The 18,622-nt window shown below is 33.0% G+C and overlaps 1 protein-coding gene across 1 annotated transcript; it reads right to left on the reverse strand.

The window, feature by feature from the left end:
- Positions 1–2,316: 2,316 nt before the first annotated feature.
- On the reverse strand, positions 2,317–18,202 carry LOC130441205 (leucine-rich repeat-containing protein 56). The gene is made up of 5 exons (XM_056774774.1): positions 17,993–18,202; positions 14,711–15,039; positions 13,376–13,545; positions 9,496–9,581; positions 2,317–3,521 (listed from the first exon to the last, which is right to left on the reverse strand). The coding sequence occupies exons 1-5, from the start codon at positions 18,200–18,202 to the stop codon at positions 3,453–3,455; spliced, it is 864 nt and encodes a 287-aa protein (XP_056630752.1). The 3' UTR covers positions 2,317–3,452.
- Between the last annotated feature and the right edge of the window lie 420 nt (positions 18,203–18,622).

An 18,622-nucleotide genomic window follows, 5' to 3' on the forward strand; every position in this document is an offset into this window, starting at 1 on the left:
TGAAAATTTGGAAATGAGAAAGCTGTGCGCAAGATGAGTGCCGCGTAGTGAAGATGTTTCCATAGAGTTGACACGATTCAAATAAATAAAGCCGCATTTTTGCACCCTTTCATAACCATGGATAAAACGTGGGTGCACCACATTGAACTCAAAAAAATAAACAACTAGAACAATGTACTTAAAAGAGTGAATCGGCTCCAAAGAAGGCAAAGAAGGCAAAGACCGAAGGCAAGGTTATAGCGTCAGTCTTTTGGGATGCGCGTGGAATAATTTCCATTGAATATCTTGGAAAAGAAAAAACTATCAATGGCGAGTATTGTGCGGCTGCATTTGACTAAAAAGAAAGTGTTGTTCTATCAAGGCATTGCTCCAGCTAACGCATCCGTTATTGCAATGACCAAAAGTTATGGATTAGAGTTTAAATTGCTATCTCATGCACAATATTAACCAGATTTAGTCTTCTCGAATTATTTTCTGTTCCCAGACTTGAAAAAATTACTTGATGGTCTAAGATTTTCCAACAATTGAGAGATGATATATTTTGAGGGGCTTGATGATTCTTATTATAAAAAGAGTATCAAACTTATTAAACATAACTAGGAAAAGTGTATGGAGCAAAGGAGATTACGTTGGAAAATAAATATATCTTTCCTAAAAATTTTTGTGTTCCCCTGTTGGACCAGGTACTTCTGGAACTAAACTTGTATATTTGGGAAACAAATTTAGTTCTGTGTAGTTAGTTCTTTATTTAAATTCGTCTGCTAAATATGTTGATATTAACCATATGAATAAAATACAAACAATTAAAAAACCTCAATTCATTTTATAATTACTCATAACGATTATTTCTAGTGGTTTGGGAGAAATTATGATTAGATTTTGATTGAATATTGGTGCAGACGTATTAGTCACGTGATGAAAAACTGCCGCCGTTTCTACAGCATGTTTTTATAACTTAGTAGTACATTACATATTTCGACCAAATACACAAGAAACTATTTGATAGTATCCAAGTCTCTTATAGAAAACTGATATGAAATTACGAATTTGCGGGTTTGTTATTCGATTGGCTATTACCAGTATTTTATTCTTCATTTAATCACAATGATCAAGTTTTGTTATGTGTACAATGTTTTTCAAGGCATCGCCAGGCAAAAACACTAACCAACATAACGAGTATCTTTCTGTTTTTATTTGAAGAGTGAGCGACACTTACATACTCACTACAATTACAATTATTCAACTCTATCTGGTTTACAAATTATTAATACACATGAAAATTTCATATTTTATAATATCCAACCTTAGGTTAAGTTAGGTTAATATGGGAAACCTGGATCTAGATTGGTCATGATTCACTTAAAGGCACGAGGCCCAATGTGTTACCCTTCATTTTCCACAATATGAAAACACATTTAACTAGCTAACCACTTCCTTATTTTCTCAAATTTATAGCTTATTCTTAAGCAATTCTATCCCATAATATTTCCTCTATTTTCAATTTTCCTATTGCTTCTAGAAAATCTGTTGGGTCGTCCCTAGAATTTGACACTGTATTCCTTCAAGACAGGCAGAGCAAAGGGTCGATTTTTCCCTCTTTCCATATTTAAAATCTTGTGTTTTAACAGTACAATGTCCAATAATCACTCCAATAATCTTTTCGATTAAATGCTTCCTCCAGTGTTACGAATTCAGGAGAGTGCCTGCGTTGATTGTTGTGTTTCTGTTAGAATAATCATTTTCCATTAGCAATCTAGCAGCTTTTTTTATTGCACATATTTCCGATTGATAGATATTACATCCAGTTTTTAGTCTGTACGACTTTTGGATGCTTAGATCTCTTGAAAGTACATCAGTTCCTGTACCATTTTATATTATCCTAATCATATAGTGAATATTAAGTGCTAGTAGATCCCGTATTTTTTTTTATTTTCCACTCATTTCCTGTGGGATAACTGTATGTCCATAATTTTTCTGCTAACAAAAGTGATAAAAGCTTTTGAGGCTACACCTTTCATGAAAAATTCTATTGACTGCAGACTTAGAATTGCTTCTCGTGCCGCTTATCTTCAACCATGAATTTTTGTTGTTTGGAAAACTAATTAATAACAACAGTTGGTGTTTCACTTCATGCATAACAAAATATTTCTTACGAGAATATTGAGAATTGCTAATTCAAGTTTCGTATTTTCCAGAAGACAGTCATTCAAGATCAAGATTTTTCTTACTTTGAATCAAGACGGGGTGCGAAAATGGACTATAAAAAAGATAAGCAGTGAAAGCATTCTTGAATAGGTTTAAATTACAAGTACAGAATATATTTTTAGAATTTTATTCTATATTTCAATGCAATTACGAATAACAGAATAACAATCGAGCAATATATACGAGGATGGTCCCAGAAGTATCTGGCGCTACAAAGAAAACACACTAATGTTGAGAAAAAATATAGTTACTTCTCAACGTGATCCCCCTTTAACTACATTTTTCCCGTCGATACCCTTTTTATAATAAAAATCGTCGTGCTCCTCAAAATAGCCATTATCGGCCGACATCACCTCTTCATTGCTGGAAAATAATTGACGACCAAGCCATTTTTCAAGTCTGGATCAGCACATCATTCGAGGAGGCAAATCTGGCGAATAGGGTGCATGAGGTAGCAATCATTAATTTCTGCCATTGCTAGTGCATGGTCTTGATGAAACAACACTTTCTTTTTAACCTAAATGTGGCCGTTTTTGCTTGATTACTTCCCTCAAACGTGGGTATAGGTATCGCACATCCTAAAAAATCGACGCCATGACCTTGCCTCCAGATGTAACGGTCTTTACCTTCTTTGGAGCCTGCTCTCTCTCTCTCTCTCTCCAGTATCTACATTGTTTTAACTGTTTTTTTGTTTGTGAAATTATGGACCCAATTTTCATCCAATAACGGATGTATGAGATGGTGCATTGTTTTGATGAAAAGGCACTTTCTTATTAGCCAAATGCGGCCGTTTTTGCTTGCACTCATCTTGCACACAGTATTCCATCATCCAATACCGCATTTTCTTTATTAACATTTCTGGAGTCGTCACCTCATTTGTTCAACCACTGCGATGCTGGTCTCGTTCTGCTACCCAATAATTTACTCTTATATAACAAAGGAGCAATTTCACTAGGAGTAGAATCTAGTTCAGATTTCTTATTGGTTAGGCTATGATGTTCCAAATAAACGTATTGTATCATATAACGATGACCAATTTTTTTGTGTTTACAAATTCAATGAAAACGTTCACTATTGATGGCTGCTGAACAAATATTAAACAATGTGGAGTTCTCAAACTTGAGAAATATGCTGTATAGATTGTATACTCTCTAATCGGTACTACTCTGAGCGGTATTTTTAAAGCAGCTACCGGAACCATCCACGTATCTTGTAGATCACATAGTTATCACACGAATTGATGAAAATCATTGTATAAAAACCCTTGGTGGAAACTCGACACTGAAATTGGATCTATCTTCCTCATTAGAATGGCTCTGGAAAATAATGCAGATAATTTTTATCATAAAATATGATAAATTTTTTCTCTTTACATCTTAATTAATATGTTGACTAATACACTATTTTATAAATTTTGTATCCCTGGCTTCGGGCCGTTACAACACTGTTTTGAAAATAGATATTTTCAATATTATTATATACTTTTTATATGGCAGTTATACCAAAAGAGTGAGAAATGGCCTCTATAACATCAATACACAAAAAAGGCAACAAATTAGACTGTGACAACTATCTGTATCTAAGAAAAAGAATGATAAATCATTTCATAGACATAGAAAATGAACACCAAAAAGAGAAGGAATAATTGTCACATTCAGTTGACGAAACCGTTGCGCAACTGTTAGCGCTATACGTCTTCTGAATGCAATCTATGTGGCTTTCGTGCCGGAAGTACTTGCACAGATAATGTGTTCTGTCTAAAGCAAATCATAGATAAAAAACTAGGAAGAAATATGTCGACACATTTATTGCTTATAGACTTAGGCTTACGATAAATACCCATTACGAAATTAGAGTAAATACTCCAAGAAAAAACTTTAAATCATACGCTTGTTAAAGACATTCTGAATCTATACATTGGCATAAAAAAATCGCAACTCAAAAATAATTGACATTAAATAATTAAAGTTCTTGGTAGATTCGGTACGAAAATTTTATATTGAAAATAATAAATAAAAAATAGAATTTTTGACAGATTTATGAGAGTTTATTCTGATTTAATGTTTGGTGGTTATGATATGACCTTTTCATTTGATGCTTTTTTGTATAGTTTTTAAATTTTTGTCTTATTTGTGAGAAGAAAATGTTCGCGTTTTTAAAAACAAGTTAGGGAGAAATAAAAAGTTTGGGTGAATAACATAATACCGGAGAAGGAATCAGAATCAACAATAAGAAAACAAAATATTTGGGATTTAACATGTGAAATAAAAATTCAGAGGCTGTGAAGGTAGATAATTTTACAGAAGCTTTGGCATATTAAATTGTATCACAGAGGTGTAAAATATTCAACGCATTCGGTCAACCTCGGACAAGAAAAATTTAAAGGTATCAGTGATATTCCCCGTGGAATCATTCCCTTTCTTAACCATAAATCGAGTATTAAGAGAAACAAAGTATGAAGCATTGACACTAGTGAAAAAAACCTAGGAAAATCAATTTTCAAAAAGAGTTGGAATTTTTAACATTAGCAGTAAATAATATATTTGTACCTATATGTAAATAGATTTGTAATGAAAATAATTTATGTCTCTACTATTATAACATTTGTACTGATAGCTGCTAAGCCAGGAATATTATATCGCGACCGAAAAATTTTTCGAAAAATTCAGGTTTTTCTTAGAGCAACCTGTCAAAGTTAAGCTATCTGATTAACTTAAAATGGCAGGAATAAAGTAATCAATATTAATTTCAGATTTAAGAAAAAGTAATAACAATTAAAAATATTATTCTCAAACAATGTGATGGGAGAAAAACAGCGTTAAATGCTTCTAAGTACCTTATTGCATAGATCAGCAAATAGTAATTTTTCTACATTTTGAACATTAGTAGAAAAAACAATTTTTTTCATACGATAGTGTAAATTCGACTATACAGTACTAATTTAAGTCCGAAAAATGGCACTTTACGGTATCCTTGTATTTTACAGTACTCTTAAATTCTCCCAATTCCAGTATTTCCAAGAATTCAATATGTCTACCTTTATTTACAATGTTACCTTAGTGACTTCTGTTGATTTTCATTTTTTTGAAAATTGAGAGAATAATCAAAAGAGCTATTTTACAGTTAAATTGTCAAATATGACATTTCATATTCAAATATAATTTTGCTTTTCATTTAAAACCGAAAACAGTATGAAAAAAAAAACATATCACGATATACATCCGTGAAATTATTATTACAGTACTCGATTAGATATTCTTGACTCGGCTCCTTCATCTCGTCCATAAACATCCCTCTCGTACCGTCCTAAAACACTTCCCGAACTTATAAAGTAAATAATTGTCTAAATTTTGTTATTAGTTATGAAAATTTTCCAGTTTATTTCTTAACGCTGTAATTCCCCCTGAGCTTCAGCCACCCTAACTTTTTAAGTAGCAGTAATAGAGAAAAAAGTTTTTTCTGTAAAAATTGAAGGTCTACAATTTTAAGTTGAAATTTCCTTTTAATTCCGACCGTTATTCGAAATTTCCAAAAAATACCATCCCCTACCCGAGGGATGATTCCAAAAAATGCTGGACATATCTATTTCGGCCACTTCAAAGTATATTAAAAATTCAAAATTAGCATTTGACGGCCATTTTTCTTAACAAAATTGTTTTATCATGGAGGATTGTCAAACGGTAAACCACAACAACTTTCTGAACTCTTCGTTTCTCGTTTCATTACGGAAGACCAATTCAGAAAGCAATAAATTCAAACAAGAATACAAAACTTATAATTAACGTCCCTCAATGAGTGCACTGGGGGAGTAGGAGGAAGTTTTCGTGTGTATAAAACAATTTGATATTAATAGATCGATCTTCACGACTGTTTTATTTAAAAAACTTGTTGATAATTCATTATACGTACAGAATGTCAGAGAACTTCCATGAATTTTATATATATGTTACCGTTATTTTGCGAGAACCAGTTAGTGGGCAGATCAACAAGGTATTCTGCAGATTATCTGGCTGAATTAGTTAAAGTGGGAAAAATTGATCCAGTTAGATAATCTGCATAATACCTATGTAATCTGCAATCTGCATGTATACAGTTAATTCTATAAAAAAGGTTCTTGTTTGTATAAACCCTCCTAATTAGTTGTAGGTGACATTCAGTATAATTTCTGATACTTATGAACAAAGGAGTAATAAATAATTCAACTAAAATGTTAGTCCACCGACAATACTAGATCAAATCAATTAGAGGATAATCAACAAAAATCGTCTCAAGTTGATATGCAATAAAATTACAAAATTTCCCGTAATCGAATTACTTATTAGTGCAATATGAAGATTGGTAACCTTTCAAATAACACAAAAATTATTTTTAAGACAAGCAAATCTAATAGTTGCACATTTGCAGTTATATTTCTTTAAGCACTGGCCATGAATTATTGATTGCTTTGTCGTGATTTAACGCGAGGAAATTTTCTCATTATGAACATCATCTTTTGCTATTAACTTCTCTTGACAAACGCTTAAATGAGGTCTTGCATATACTTGCTCCCAAATTCCACTTTTAGTGCCCATTTTTCAGAGACTATCATCAAATCTTACAAGAACTACTGCTAAGATTGAACGAATATCAGTTTTTGATCTGCCAGATTCAGGTATTTTTGTTCTGACAGAAGTTCTTTCTTCAGCTATATTATGATTAGCATCAGAAACGGATATCGTTTTCTTTTAGATAAAATCTTTTTGCCTTAACTTTCTTCTTTAGACTCCGTATTACCACAAAGTTTGAGAACCTGTTGATTCTTTAAAGCAAACGACAAAAAGGACTTTTCGAGTTTTTGCTTTTCTAGAGGTAATTTTTTTGAGATAACTGGATCTTGAACGACAGCAACATTACTATTGTTTTTCATGATTGCCTGTTCTGAATTAGTACCGGTTCTGGTGATTTCGTCTTGATCATTCTGTCCTGTTACTACATTAGTCCTCAATAGTGTGAATTAATGAAGACTGCAACGATATATTTTTGGTCACATCTATTACCCCGTCGTCTAATTTTTCGAGACCCTCTTCTCTATGGTATTGCCTGTAGTATTATAGATGAAGCTAAAGTTCTACTATGTTGCCCGTTGTTACCACGATACAATTTATACGTTATTCTATGCTGCGCCATTTCGAGTGGCAAACTTAAAAAAGTAGTAACATGCGTCATCGATAGAAACTGTTCGTTGTAGATTGCGATTGTATAAATCCTAATGAAGATTATTCTTGCATCTTTATAATCATCGAAAAAAAAATTTACCCTATTTTCAAATCAACATCACCAAAAGATGATTCAACTGAAGCAGTAATTAATTTGCAACAATTGAAAAATGTAGAGTTTAGATAAACCATATCAACAATTAGTGTGAAATAAGTACGAAATAATTCATTTTTCAAGTTCAGGTTCAGTTCCTTTAATAGTTTTGTTCAGATGTATTCATTGGTCAAATATTTCTATTTAAAAGTACTATTAGATTACATATTACGAACTCATGTAACGGTTCACAATATATCAATTGGCACAAATTCCGATATATGTACTTCCTTGTATTTTTCATATCTTATAATGATATCTGATTTTCCACGCTTCGTTCTCATATTTCGGGCTATATCTTTCTTTTTCTTTCAAAGGTATTTACATCATCTGCCATTCGTTGTGTTAAGAAGAAGAAGATTTAAGAAAAAGAAGCATTCATAGGTGTGTTGATAATCATGTGGCTCGAAAAACTCGAGTATTAGGCGTTTGATGTAAATCTCTCTCCTGCAAGTGAATCTTTAAGTCAGTAATGGTCAGATTTTACGAATGCGGAGGAAAGTCATTCAATTCGTAGTCCAATTCGTGAATTTTAGCTACGGCGATCACCGAAGTATGAGAAGGAGCGTTGTCCTAATGAATAAGAACATTGGTTTTTCTTCAAATATAGTCGCTTTTTTGCAATATCTCCCTTTCCCTTATGAAGCAATGATACATAATACTCTCCTTTTATTGTTTTACTTTTTTATAGATAGTTGTTGAACAAAATTCGTTGACTATTCCAAATCACGGTCGCCATAACTTACTCGGTTGATGAAACGCTCTTCACCATTTTTGAAGTAGGTCCGCCCTTTGCAATCCACTGTCTTTATTCATTCTGATATTCAGTTTTTTTTATTCTATGTTTAATAGAAAAAATTGATAAGACTCATTTATACGATTATACGATATATTTCCCAAATTATATTGATGAGTGCTGACATCAGGTTGAGGTCGGAAATTTTTCAGATAACTCTCATATTTTGATCAGTTCTTTCTAGTTTCCCAAAAATAGAGAAGCTATGCTATGAATAATGTAGGACGTAATTTACCTAAAAAGTAGGTACGTCATGAAGATGTGCTTTTGTTGAGAAACTTAGGGGAATAAGTTTGGCACACGTTGTTTGTAATGTGTATCGTGCTCTGCTCTGTATCATAGCACTTTTTGAATAAATTTTCGAATTATCCATGTTTTTTATTTCAACAGTTAAGATGTAGATAATTTTCTTATCTGAGCAGTGGTTAATTATGTGGCTACTGTTCTTTTTGGTTTATAGACTGTGGTAGAATCTATCTATCGCTAACTAAGCTTGTGAATAAAAATTATGCCAATTAGAAGGCATATACATCAAAACATTTAGCAACAAAAAGTGTCTTGCACTATAAAGTGTCAACTTAAAATAATGTGTGCTGCCCCTGTTACAGCAATATATTTATCATCATATTATGATAGAAGATGGAGATACTCAGTTTCCTTTAACTTGGTCAAGAAAGACCAACTGAAATGTTTTCACTTTTCTTGTTAACCTCATGAAAACAAAATGTTTATTTTTGCTACTTCCTCTTTCTATACTTTAGAAACAACAGCAACATATGAAAACTATGTATTGTTTTTGTGTTTTTTCATGGGCACTTTCTATTTCAGATATACAAACAATTTTTTCCCTGACTTCTTCCGCGTGATTCTAACTTAGTTCTGTAGGTAATCACTTTTATTCAGTCGTGCTCAAGTTTTTGGTGAAATCCAAATAATAAAATATTTGTTCAATATTGTTTTGTCTACTTTAGAGTTACATTATAGGTGTCTACCATTCTCTAACTACACTCTTTTTTTGCTCATGTGAGAATGAGCTAATCACTTTAAAAAATAAAGATATAGTAGATTTCAAAATTTAATATGTCAAATTTTATAGATTTTGTACTAAACTATATAGTTAATTCAATATAAATCGAATTACTCACCCTGTTATTGTTGAGTTGTCGCGTGTTGAGCTCATTTTCATCAATTCTGATTGAGCCATTGTCTAAAGCGTTACGATTATCTATAACTATGAGAACAATTTCATGATTTTGATTCTGACTGACTAAAGAAATCAAACAATTACATAGGAGGTGAATAAACTTGATATAGAATAATGAAATAAGTGATTCGATTCAAAATAAATGATACTGTTAATTAGCTCAATGATTAATTACACGCTTCCCCTATTTTGAAAGGCTGATTAGTAGGTAATATTGGGCACCAATTGGAAGACATCTTGAAGATATATTTTTCTCAAAAATCATATTCAGTTGTGAATAATAATTTGAGTGATTCTTCTAGTCAATCAACGTGCGCTCTTGATACTGGCGGAAATGCTTCATGTCAATGAATAATCTTCCGGAAGAGGGAATAAATATTGTACTGACTTCATATCCCGGTACCTCCTCACGCACATTCTTCGAAGGCAGTGTCAGAATCTTCTCGTAAATAATTCGCTCTTTCTTCCAGATAGGGGTCCTTCTCGAACACGTCGAATTTGTTGAACTACTTTCAGTTTTCCATTGAGGATCTTACTTATGCAATAGATGACATCATTGATCCTATTGTTGTCCCAGAATTTTTTTAATTCCGTTCATCCAATAGAATCTCTCACAGATTCGTCAGTTGTTTTTTCACTATTAGATGACCTTACGATGGACTATCGTCTAATTTCTTCAGTTCCTTGGCTGTTCTCTTTCTTGGAATAGCCAGCAGTCTTTTCTCTCTTGTTTCGGAGCCATCATGGTTTTTAAGGATTCCTTTTAAAAAGCTTTCTTTCAGGACAAGGAAGTTCAATTCTTCGGATTCAACATCAGCTTGGCAGATTTGTATCGTTTGAATACGACTACTTAATTCTTCAGATGTTCGTCAAATGTCATCGCTAATAATACGATGTTCTATAGATAGACCAGGTATGATTTTCAAGGTAGATAACCTTTTCAAGACGTTTTCCATAAGTCCTTCAAATATCTCGGGCGCCTTACAGAACCCGAATAGTATGAGGATGAATTGCCATAGGCCAGATCTGGTGGTAAAAGCAGTCTTCTCCTTTCGTTCTGTGGCAATATCTACTTGACAATATCCAGAATTAAAAGTAGAAAACAGTTTGATGCAGCTTGAGTGACCAGTGTATTGTCAATTCGGAGCAAAGCAAAGTTGTATTTTCTGATAATGTTGTTTAAGTGACAATAGTCCAGGCAGATTCTCGTAGTTCTATCCTATTTATTAAAACCTACTGACTAGTAGGTCGTTCTATCACTTTCTTCTCTTATATCTTACAAATTATTTTCTCGACTTCCTCTTTTTTGTGATTGAAGTAGTCTGTGAGCTGATTGTCTGATTGACTTGGAATCACCAGTATCGATTTTATGTTTGACGGCTGATGTTCTACCAATCTTCCCTCCTTTTGGTACAAATAGTTTTCGATACTGCAAGAGCGATTCCCCCATTCTCCTTTTCTCAGGTCGATACAAGTAGTGACCAGCTACCATATCATCTGTTCAAATCGGTCATTAGACTTGTCGGCTTTTGAAGTTGATCTCTTGTAGCTTCGCTACTATCAGAATCACGTCTTCCTTGATGCCAGCTACAATCACCTCATGTATGAACTTTTCTGCATCGATTCCCAGTTGCATTTGTGCCTCTCTGTGAATGTTGGTACTCTCACCAGTGATAGTTCGCAGTCGAAGGGTGGCTGTTAAAAGTTTCTTCTTGGAGCTTATGATATCTGGATTCATAATGGTTCTAGTCCCTCCAGTGTCCATTTATTTCTACAGTTTCATAAATGCTATCATTGCGACATATGAGAGAAACTATCAGGGTCTTTGAACTAAACCGATCTTGGGTCGGTGCTGCCTCCTCGTAGCTTAACTGGTCGTCGACTGGAGTTCTTCGTACGCGGAAAAAGAACTCGCTTACACGAACTCCGTACATGCCCTAACACACCAAAATTTTAGCATCTAATCTTTTGTGAGTTCTTATCATCTACACCTTTTATTATGTTGTCGAACTGGTCAAGTTTGCTCTCGTTATATATTTCTAGGATTCTTGTTATATCCTGAAACCATCGTAACTACTTTCATATTCGGGAGAAACAGTCGAAGTATCTGCCAATGTTTTCGAATGGGCTAAAGGAAGCGTAGTCGCGTAGGTAGGTTCCCAATAAATGTCTCTATGTTCAAACGGTTATGATAGAAGAATTGTAAATAGATTCATCAATCGTCATGGGTTTGAAAAATGTCTAAGTGAAACCACTTTTTTCCAAACCCAAAATAAAAAACAAGAAAAATCTGCTCTGATAGCTTCTAGGCAGACTAACAGATCCGTTATTGTCTGGTTTAAAGAGCATAAAGCTCATTTAAAATATGGACGGATCGGAAAATCAGATATTGCCGATCACGCTCCTAGTCAAAATCATGACATAAATATTGATGATGTGAAATTGTTGAAAGATATATCCAATAATAAATTGTTGGATACATTTGAAAGCATTGAAATTCCTAGATGTAAGAGTAGCTTAAATAGGGACAAAGGGCCAATTCCTCACAACCCACTCTATAGTTTAGTAGTCAAGGAATGAATGTGAAAATTTCCGCCAAGGAGTTTTTTTCCGCTGGAATTAATTTTCGCGGAAGAAGGTTGATTGGTGGAAAAATTTAGTATAAAACAGGTAAGTCAAGTCATTAGATTTTACTTTACTTTAGTCTCTGGAAACGATAACATGGTTATTGTAATCAGTATCAATATCGCCAACGGTTCCAGAAATTCCAACTTATATTTTCTTTGGTGCAGATAGATAAGTAAAGATAGACCATATCGTTTGTCCATTCCTATTTTTCAGCTGCTCGAAATCAGTTTCTTCAAATGGACTCTGGGTCTGGAGTACATCTAATGCGTCTCCTCGCAGCGCGATACTTAAATTCAGTGTATTTGCTTATTAAAGAGCTATAGTTCACTCTAGTGGTTGCTTCAAACTGTGTAACGTGATTAGTTTCCGACGTATTATTGTGTAACGTGCCCTTGCCTCGGGCAAAACTGCCAATGTCTTTTATCTTAAGTTGTGCTTGTTGTAGATTGCGTGATTTGATATGTTCGATCTTCTTTTCATCTACTGGAATATCTTCTTCAAAAAAAATATTTTTAGATGAAAGCCGTCACTTACTTGTGCCACTATGAGGCTTTCTTCTAATTGACTCTTCTCACTGGACGTTTCCATTTCGTGGTTTTTCAATTCTACTTCTATGAGTAGTTGCGTTACTTTCAGGTCAACTATTCTCTCAGCAATTTTTGCGTGACTATTCATTCATTTCACCCCACAGCTGGCACCAATGTAATGTACTTATTTATTTTAATAGTTTTAAGACGGTGTGGTAAATTTACATAAGCAGTATATTTTATTTACGGAATTCACTCACACAAACACTAAATGTATATGAAGCTTCTCACTATCCACTAACACTTACTACTAAACACTTATCTAATTCATGGCACACTGATTCTTGGATCTCTAGAATACCGTTAACAAATAAAACTGCCTTTAAAATATTTTCTCTATAAAAACAGTCCCAACATAATGTAAACAGCAACAAAAATAATAAGAATAATTGCTGCTCTTTAGGTTCCCGGATTCTTTCCCAAACTATAGCATCGATCAACATAATCGAAGATTGAGCGGCCTCACGGTCTATGTCAGTGGTCGATTTCGTAACAGTAAATTTTGGAGAAAGCTGGTAGGTAAGGTAGATAAAAAACTATTGAACATGGCGAAAAATTTCAATTTGTAATTTTTTCTGGGTAGAATTCGCTATCAATAAATATTACCTGGTGATGTGAGAGTAAATCCATCTAAGATATGGAGTTGTGGTAGTCTGTGCTGAATAATTTCTCTGAAAGCATGATTCATTAATATCCCTGGATTACCTTCCACGTACAATTCTTTAATATTATCACAAAATTTGATGAAACTTATATCATCTAAAGAAATCATATTCCTGAAATTTTTAAATACATAATTAATTCTAAGATTGATTTCACTTTCCATATAAGTAGATTTTGTACAGTTTTTATTTATAAGATGGTGAAGAAATCAAACTGGAATCTTCACATTCCAAACAACATATAAATGAAAGGCCCCTTGCAAAAACATTTTAAATACTGTGTAGAATATCTGCACTACACAACTAAATATGAAACTGAACTTTATACTGCAACTATTCTAATGAAAAAGATTGCAAGTGAGTCAATTGAAATATACTGAATTTGATCATAGTACAAGCATCAGAAACGGGATAAAATGTCATGAGTGGAGAAAGGTTTATATAAAGTTTGTATAACGACATTGAAGAAGCGTTAACCGACCCTTTCTATTTTTGTCTACCTCTCATATCTTTATTTCACATGTCTTCCTCTCAATACTGCACACTTCCTCCTATAAAATAAAGCTCAGACCCACTCCAGGTCTATTTTGTACAAATATTTCTCTCTCTTCTTAGAACTATTTATCATTTTCTTATTTGAAAGGGGAATTGGTAATTTGATAATTGAGAATGAAAAAAGGAAGTGTAAAAGAAGTTTCAATGAACCTCGTCTTTACTTGAAAATATACTTTCATTGAAATAACAAGGGAGTAGTGTGGTAAAAATTCTAGGAAAATGACGAGAACGTTCAATTCTGAGCTGGTAACAGAAATCCAATATCAATAATTAAAAACAGATTTTGTAAACTTTCCTCACTGTATACGGGCTGAATCTAAGGTCTGATGAAAGATAACTGACATAGAAATATTTTCCAATGAAGAGAAGAAAGACCTCCAGAAAATGTTAGATTGAAATCGATAACTAACAGAACATTAATCTACCCAAGAAATGGATTGAACGTGTTTGGCAAAAAGACGTGAGAGAAGATTGGAGAATATGAGCAATTCCATGAATTTGAATAAAAACAAGATCAATACACTACTGAAGAAATTATTGGAGAATATGTTTACAAACGGAAAATATCAATTTTTTAGTTTAGATCCGTTGAAATTTAAGATGTTTGAAAGCTTCAAAAGAATTTTTCATGTTTCATATTCAGGAGTTTACACTTTTTCATCTTAATATTTATTATATATCTAATTATTCTGAGAATATTTTTTATCAATATTCGAGAAATTACCTTCTCACATCCAAAACTTTGATACTATTCAAAAAGGCGCAAGGAGCTAAGGTGGTGATTTCATTATCCGCGACGTACAACTCTTGTAATTGTTCAAAACTAAAAACACCGTCTATACAAGTCAAACCACACCTATTAACCTTTAAAATTTTCAAATTTCTCAGACCGTATCCCAAATCTCTTAGTGACGATACGCAGCTGCCATCTAGCGTGAGCTCCCTAAGTGCTGGGGTGTAGAGATTCAAATATTGGAGCGTAGTTTCTCTGGATATTATTCTAAGTTTTAATTGAGTGATTGTTCCAAGATCTTCGGTATTGGTAACTTGGACCTAAAAATATCATTACAAAACTTTGTATATTCCCAATCAATTATTTCCATCGTTTGACGAGGTAAAATTACGAGGTGTGACGGATGATGACAGATGCACATAAGATAATTGGAAATAAGTTTGTAATAGTTTTTTACCAAGTGTAGATAACACCAAGAAAATTTTATGAAGACCATAATTCAAAGTAAAATGGAAATATCAATATCAAATTTGTACCGGAAAAATTCAAGATGCAACCTCAATAGCTCGAGCAAGCTAGGAATTCTTTGCAAAATTTCCCAGATTTGGAGATCAATGATATGATAACAAGCTAAGAAAAACTCGAATTAGGTTGTTGGAAAATAAGAAATTATAAAGAAAATGTACGAGTCCAGGATTAAATCAAAAGGAAGAGGATAACGAGCAAGAAAGGAACATGAAGAGAGAAAAAGAATAGACACAAAACAATAGTTAGGATGAATTATTAGAATGATTACAAGTGCAGAGAAAATGAAATAGAAAGCAGAAATTTCAGCCTTAGATAGCAAGAAAGCGAGCCACAAAAAGTGAATGAACTAGCTTTCATTATACTTGGAAACGTTAGGTCAAAAATTTAGAGTTTACACCGATAAACGGAAGACTTGCATATTTGAAGATAGAAAGGAAACCGTGAGCAGAGAAGAGGAAGAAATATACAATAGTCCTAACGAAGACGCGATTATGAAATAGAAAAATTCATTACTTGGTTAGAATTGTAAACAACATTTTGAAATTATGAATGTCCTTATGCTAGTTACTGCCACATCCCGTTATACGTTCCGGCAAACACAAAATAATATGCATTTCTAATTTGGGGTGTGTAAACTTATAGAGGAGATTGTTCACTTCATGGTAATGCCAAACAAAATCAAAACCAAAGATTTGAAATATAATACTGTATAGTTGAAAGATAAACAGGTTGAAAAACGAACAAACTAGAAGATGAACAAAAATATGGAACATTGACGAAAAACAATTAGCAAATAATAATAAAACAGAAAAAGATCTATAACATTACTCTGAAAATTGAAATACTATAACAAAACATTCACCACTACCATGAATTTGGAGATGAAGTCCCTAACCCAAGTAACTGAGCAGTCTCTTTGTTTTGCTGTAACCTTAGCCTGTGGGTGTTCCCCAAACCTCATTAATTAGGCATCGATGCATTGGAAGGGAGGCTCTTTCACTAATTCAAATCCTAGATTATGTGTTAAAAAAAGGTTTCACTCCTCACTTGTAATATTCTTATTCTGAGGGTTTGGTAGCCTCTTCATAGCATAAATTAAATCATACCAACAAGACAAAAAATTGAAAATGATCAGGAAAAAAAGGAGAAATTCTGGTAACAATAAATTACAAAGAAATATGGAGAAGATATTATACATCTTAATGATAGCTGAAAGATGGAATAGAAGAAAAAGTGGAAGATTATCAGAAATAAAACAACATATGTGGTAATGAGGAACATGTTCAAGAGAAGTAGTAATGGAGAAGTGCCTGGGAAAAATAGAATGAATCTTGTACCAAAAGAATAATAAGACAAATTGCATGAAAAAATACATAGTTTGGTAGAGAAAATATAAGAAGACTATCAAGAATATGAGAATGGCATGATAAGAAATATGAAGATGGCTAGTAACTGAAACTGAGAACATCTGAAAAAAATATCAATATGGTTCCAGATAAAAAACAGAAGTTATATATGCTATTAAATAATAAAGCCAGAGTGAAATATAAATGTCTCCTATTTTGAATAAGCTTTTCACTCGATAAGAGAAACGAATTCATTAAAATATTAAAAAGAGAATGATTGAGTAAAAAGAAACCTAATAGATATGATAATGGAACAATCGAAAGCTAGATTTCTAGTACTAAAAGAGAAACAAAAAGATGAAAACAAGATTCTAAGAAGACGAAAATTTTAACTACTTTGTTAGAGCTGAGTTTTGAATACATTTTAAGAAAAACAGAAAACGGAACAGAACAACTGGAATTCATTTAATTCCGCAAAACTAATATCAGTAAAATAATAGAGAAAATGTTAAGGAGGATCGGACAGGAAAGGATGCAACTGGGTTTGAGAGTTAATGAGAAGAGATTACTATGACGAAAAAGATAAAAACAAAGTAGAAACAGAATCGGTAGAGGCATCTATGCAGAACAGCTCCGAAGTGATAACAAAGTATTTGATACAATAGTTACCTGGAGAAAAAGAAGGCATAGAAGATCCAGATCAAAATGATTAATGTAGATTGAGGATTACGTCCACAGAGCAGCAAACAAGTACAATATTGAACCTATACCGGTTACTGATACTCTCCATTGAGTATAGAGAAAAGCCGTAACAACTTTGAAACCGTTTATCACCCTGCCAGTACAAATGCTTTGGTAAAGTTGTGTGTGTTACTAAGCATGGATCTTGAGTTTTGTTTAAAGTTGAATAAAAGTGTGGAAAGTTGATGACGAAAGTTTAAAACGGCGTTGGGCTGCAAAATTAAGATTTGAAAAATGTGATCCATTCGTTCAAAAATTCGATTGGTTAATCTACAGCTTAGTGGAAAACTTCAAACAATCTTGTACGGAAATGTGCGTAATATTCTGACAGATGATTTGCGGACGAGACGAATGAATGCTAAATCCGATCCGAGACCTTTCACTTGAGATAATAATATGAAGTTGATAATGACTAGTGACTGATTTCGCCGAAAAAATACCCGGCAATCAAAGTCGAGGATCAAGGTTAATTATTGGAGAAGATGGGTGCTTCAGTAATTCAAAACAAAGAGATTATTAAGAAAAGTATAAAATCATACAAGAGCTTAGTTCAGAAGCCCAAGAACTCAATAATGGTTGAAAATGAAATCGTGAGTCTTCAGGGTCTCTAATAAAGCCAAACGATACAAACTACTCCGATATCCAAATAAATACATACCAACAAATCTCTTAAATTTGCTTCTAAAGATACTTGTGCAGGATTATCCAAAGATATTCCTCCATTAATGTGCAATATATGTTCGCGGGTATCCTGAATACTAGATAAAGAAGAAATACCATGGAAAATCGGTGTTAGATTTATTATAAATTGTTCAGCACTTTCTGGAACATCCTCTTCTTCTACTTGTGCTTCTAAGTTAGGTGGCATGTCTCAAGATCTTGAGATACAACGTAGAAATCTTTACAGCACTTCGACAGGTATCCAGGCAACTTGTAAATAATTATTGATTTGTATGAAACATGAAAATTGGCCGTTAAATACGAGGTTCTGTTGGGAACTGATGAAAAATGTATACATTTTCTTTAAAACAAATAGTCTAAAAATTAAGTATATTTCTTGATAAAGTACTGTACAGTTTTCTACAACTATTAAAGCAGTTTTCACGTTGTTGTGTTTCAGGTTAGAACTGTATTTCTTAGATGTATTTTTCAGACCTCATATTATACTCTTATCATTTTAATATGGTTTTGAGATAATATGTTGAAAACAAGAAATAACTGAAATATAATAATTTATGATTTTTTCATTGAGAAATCTTGATATTGAAAAATATATTATCAAGTTTTG

This window comes from Diorhabda sublineata, chromosome 3 (genome assembly GCF_026230105.1).
Source record: "Diorhabda sublineata isolate icDioSubl1.1 chromosome 3, icDioSubl1.1, whole genome shotgun sequence".
Taxonomy (NCBI): domain Eukaryota; kingdom Metazoa; phylum Arthropoda; class Insecta; order Coleoptera; family Chrysomelidae; genus Diorhabda; species Diorhabda sublineata.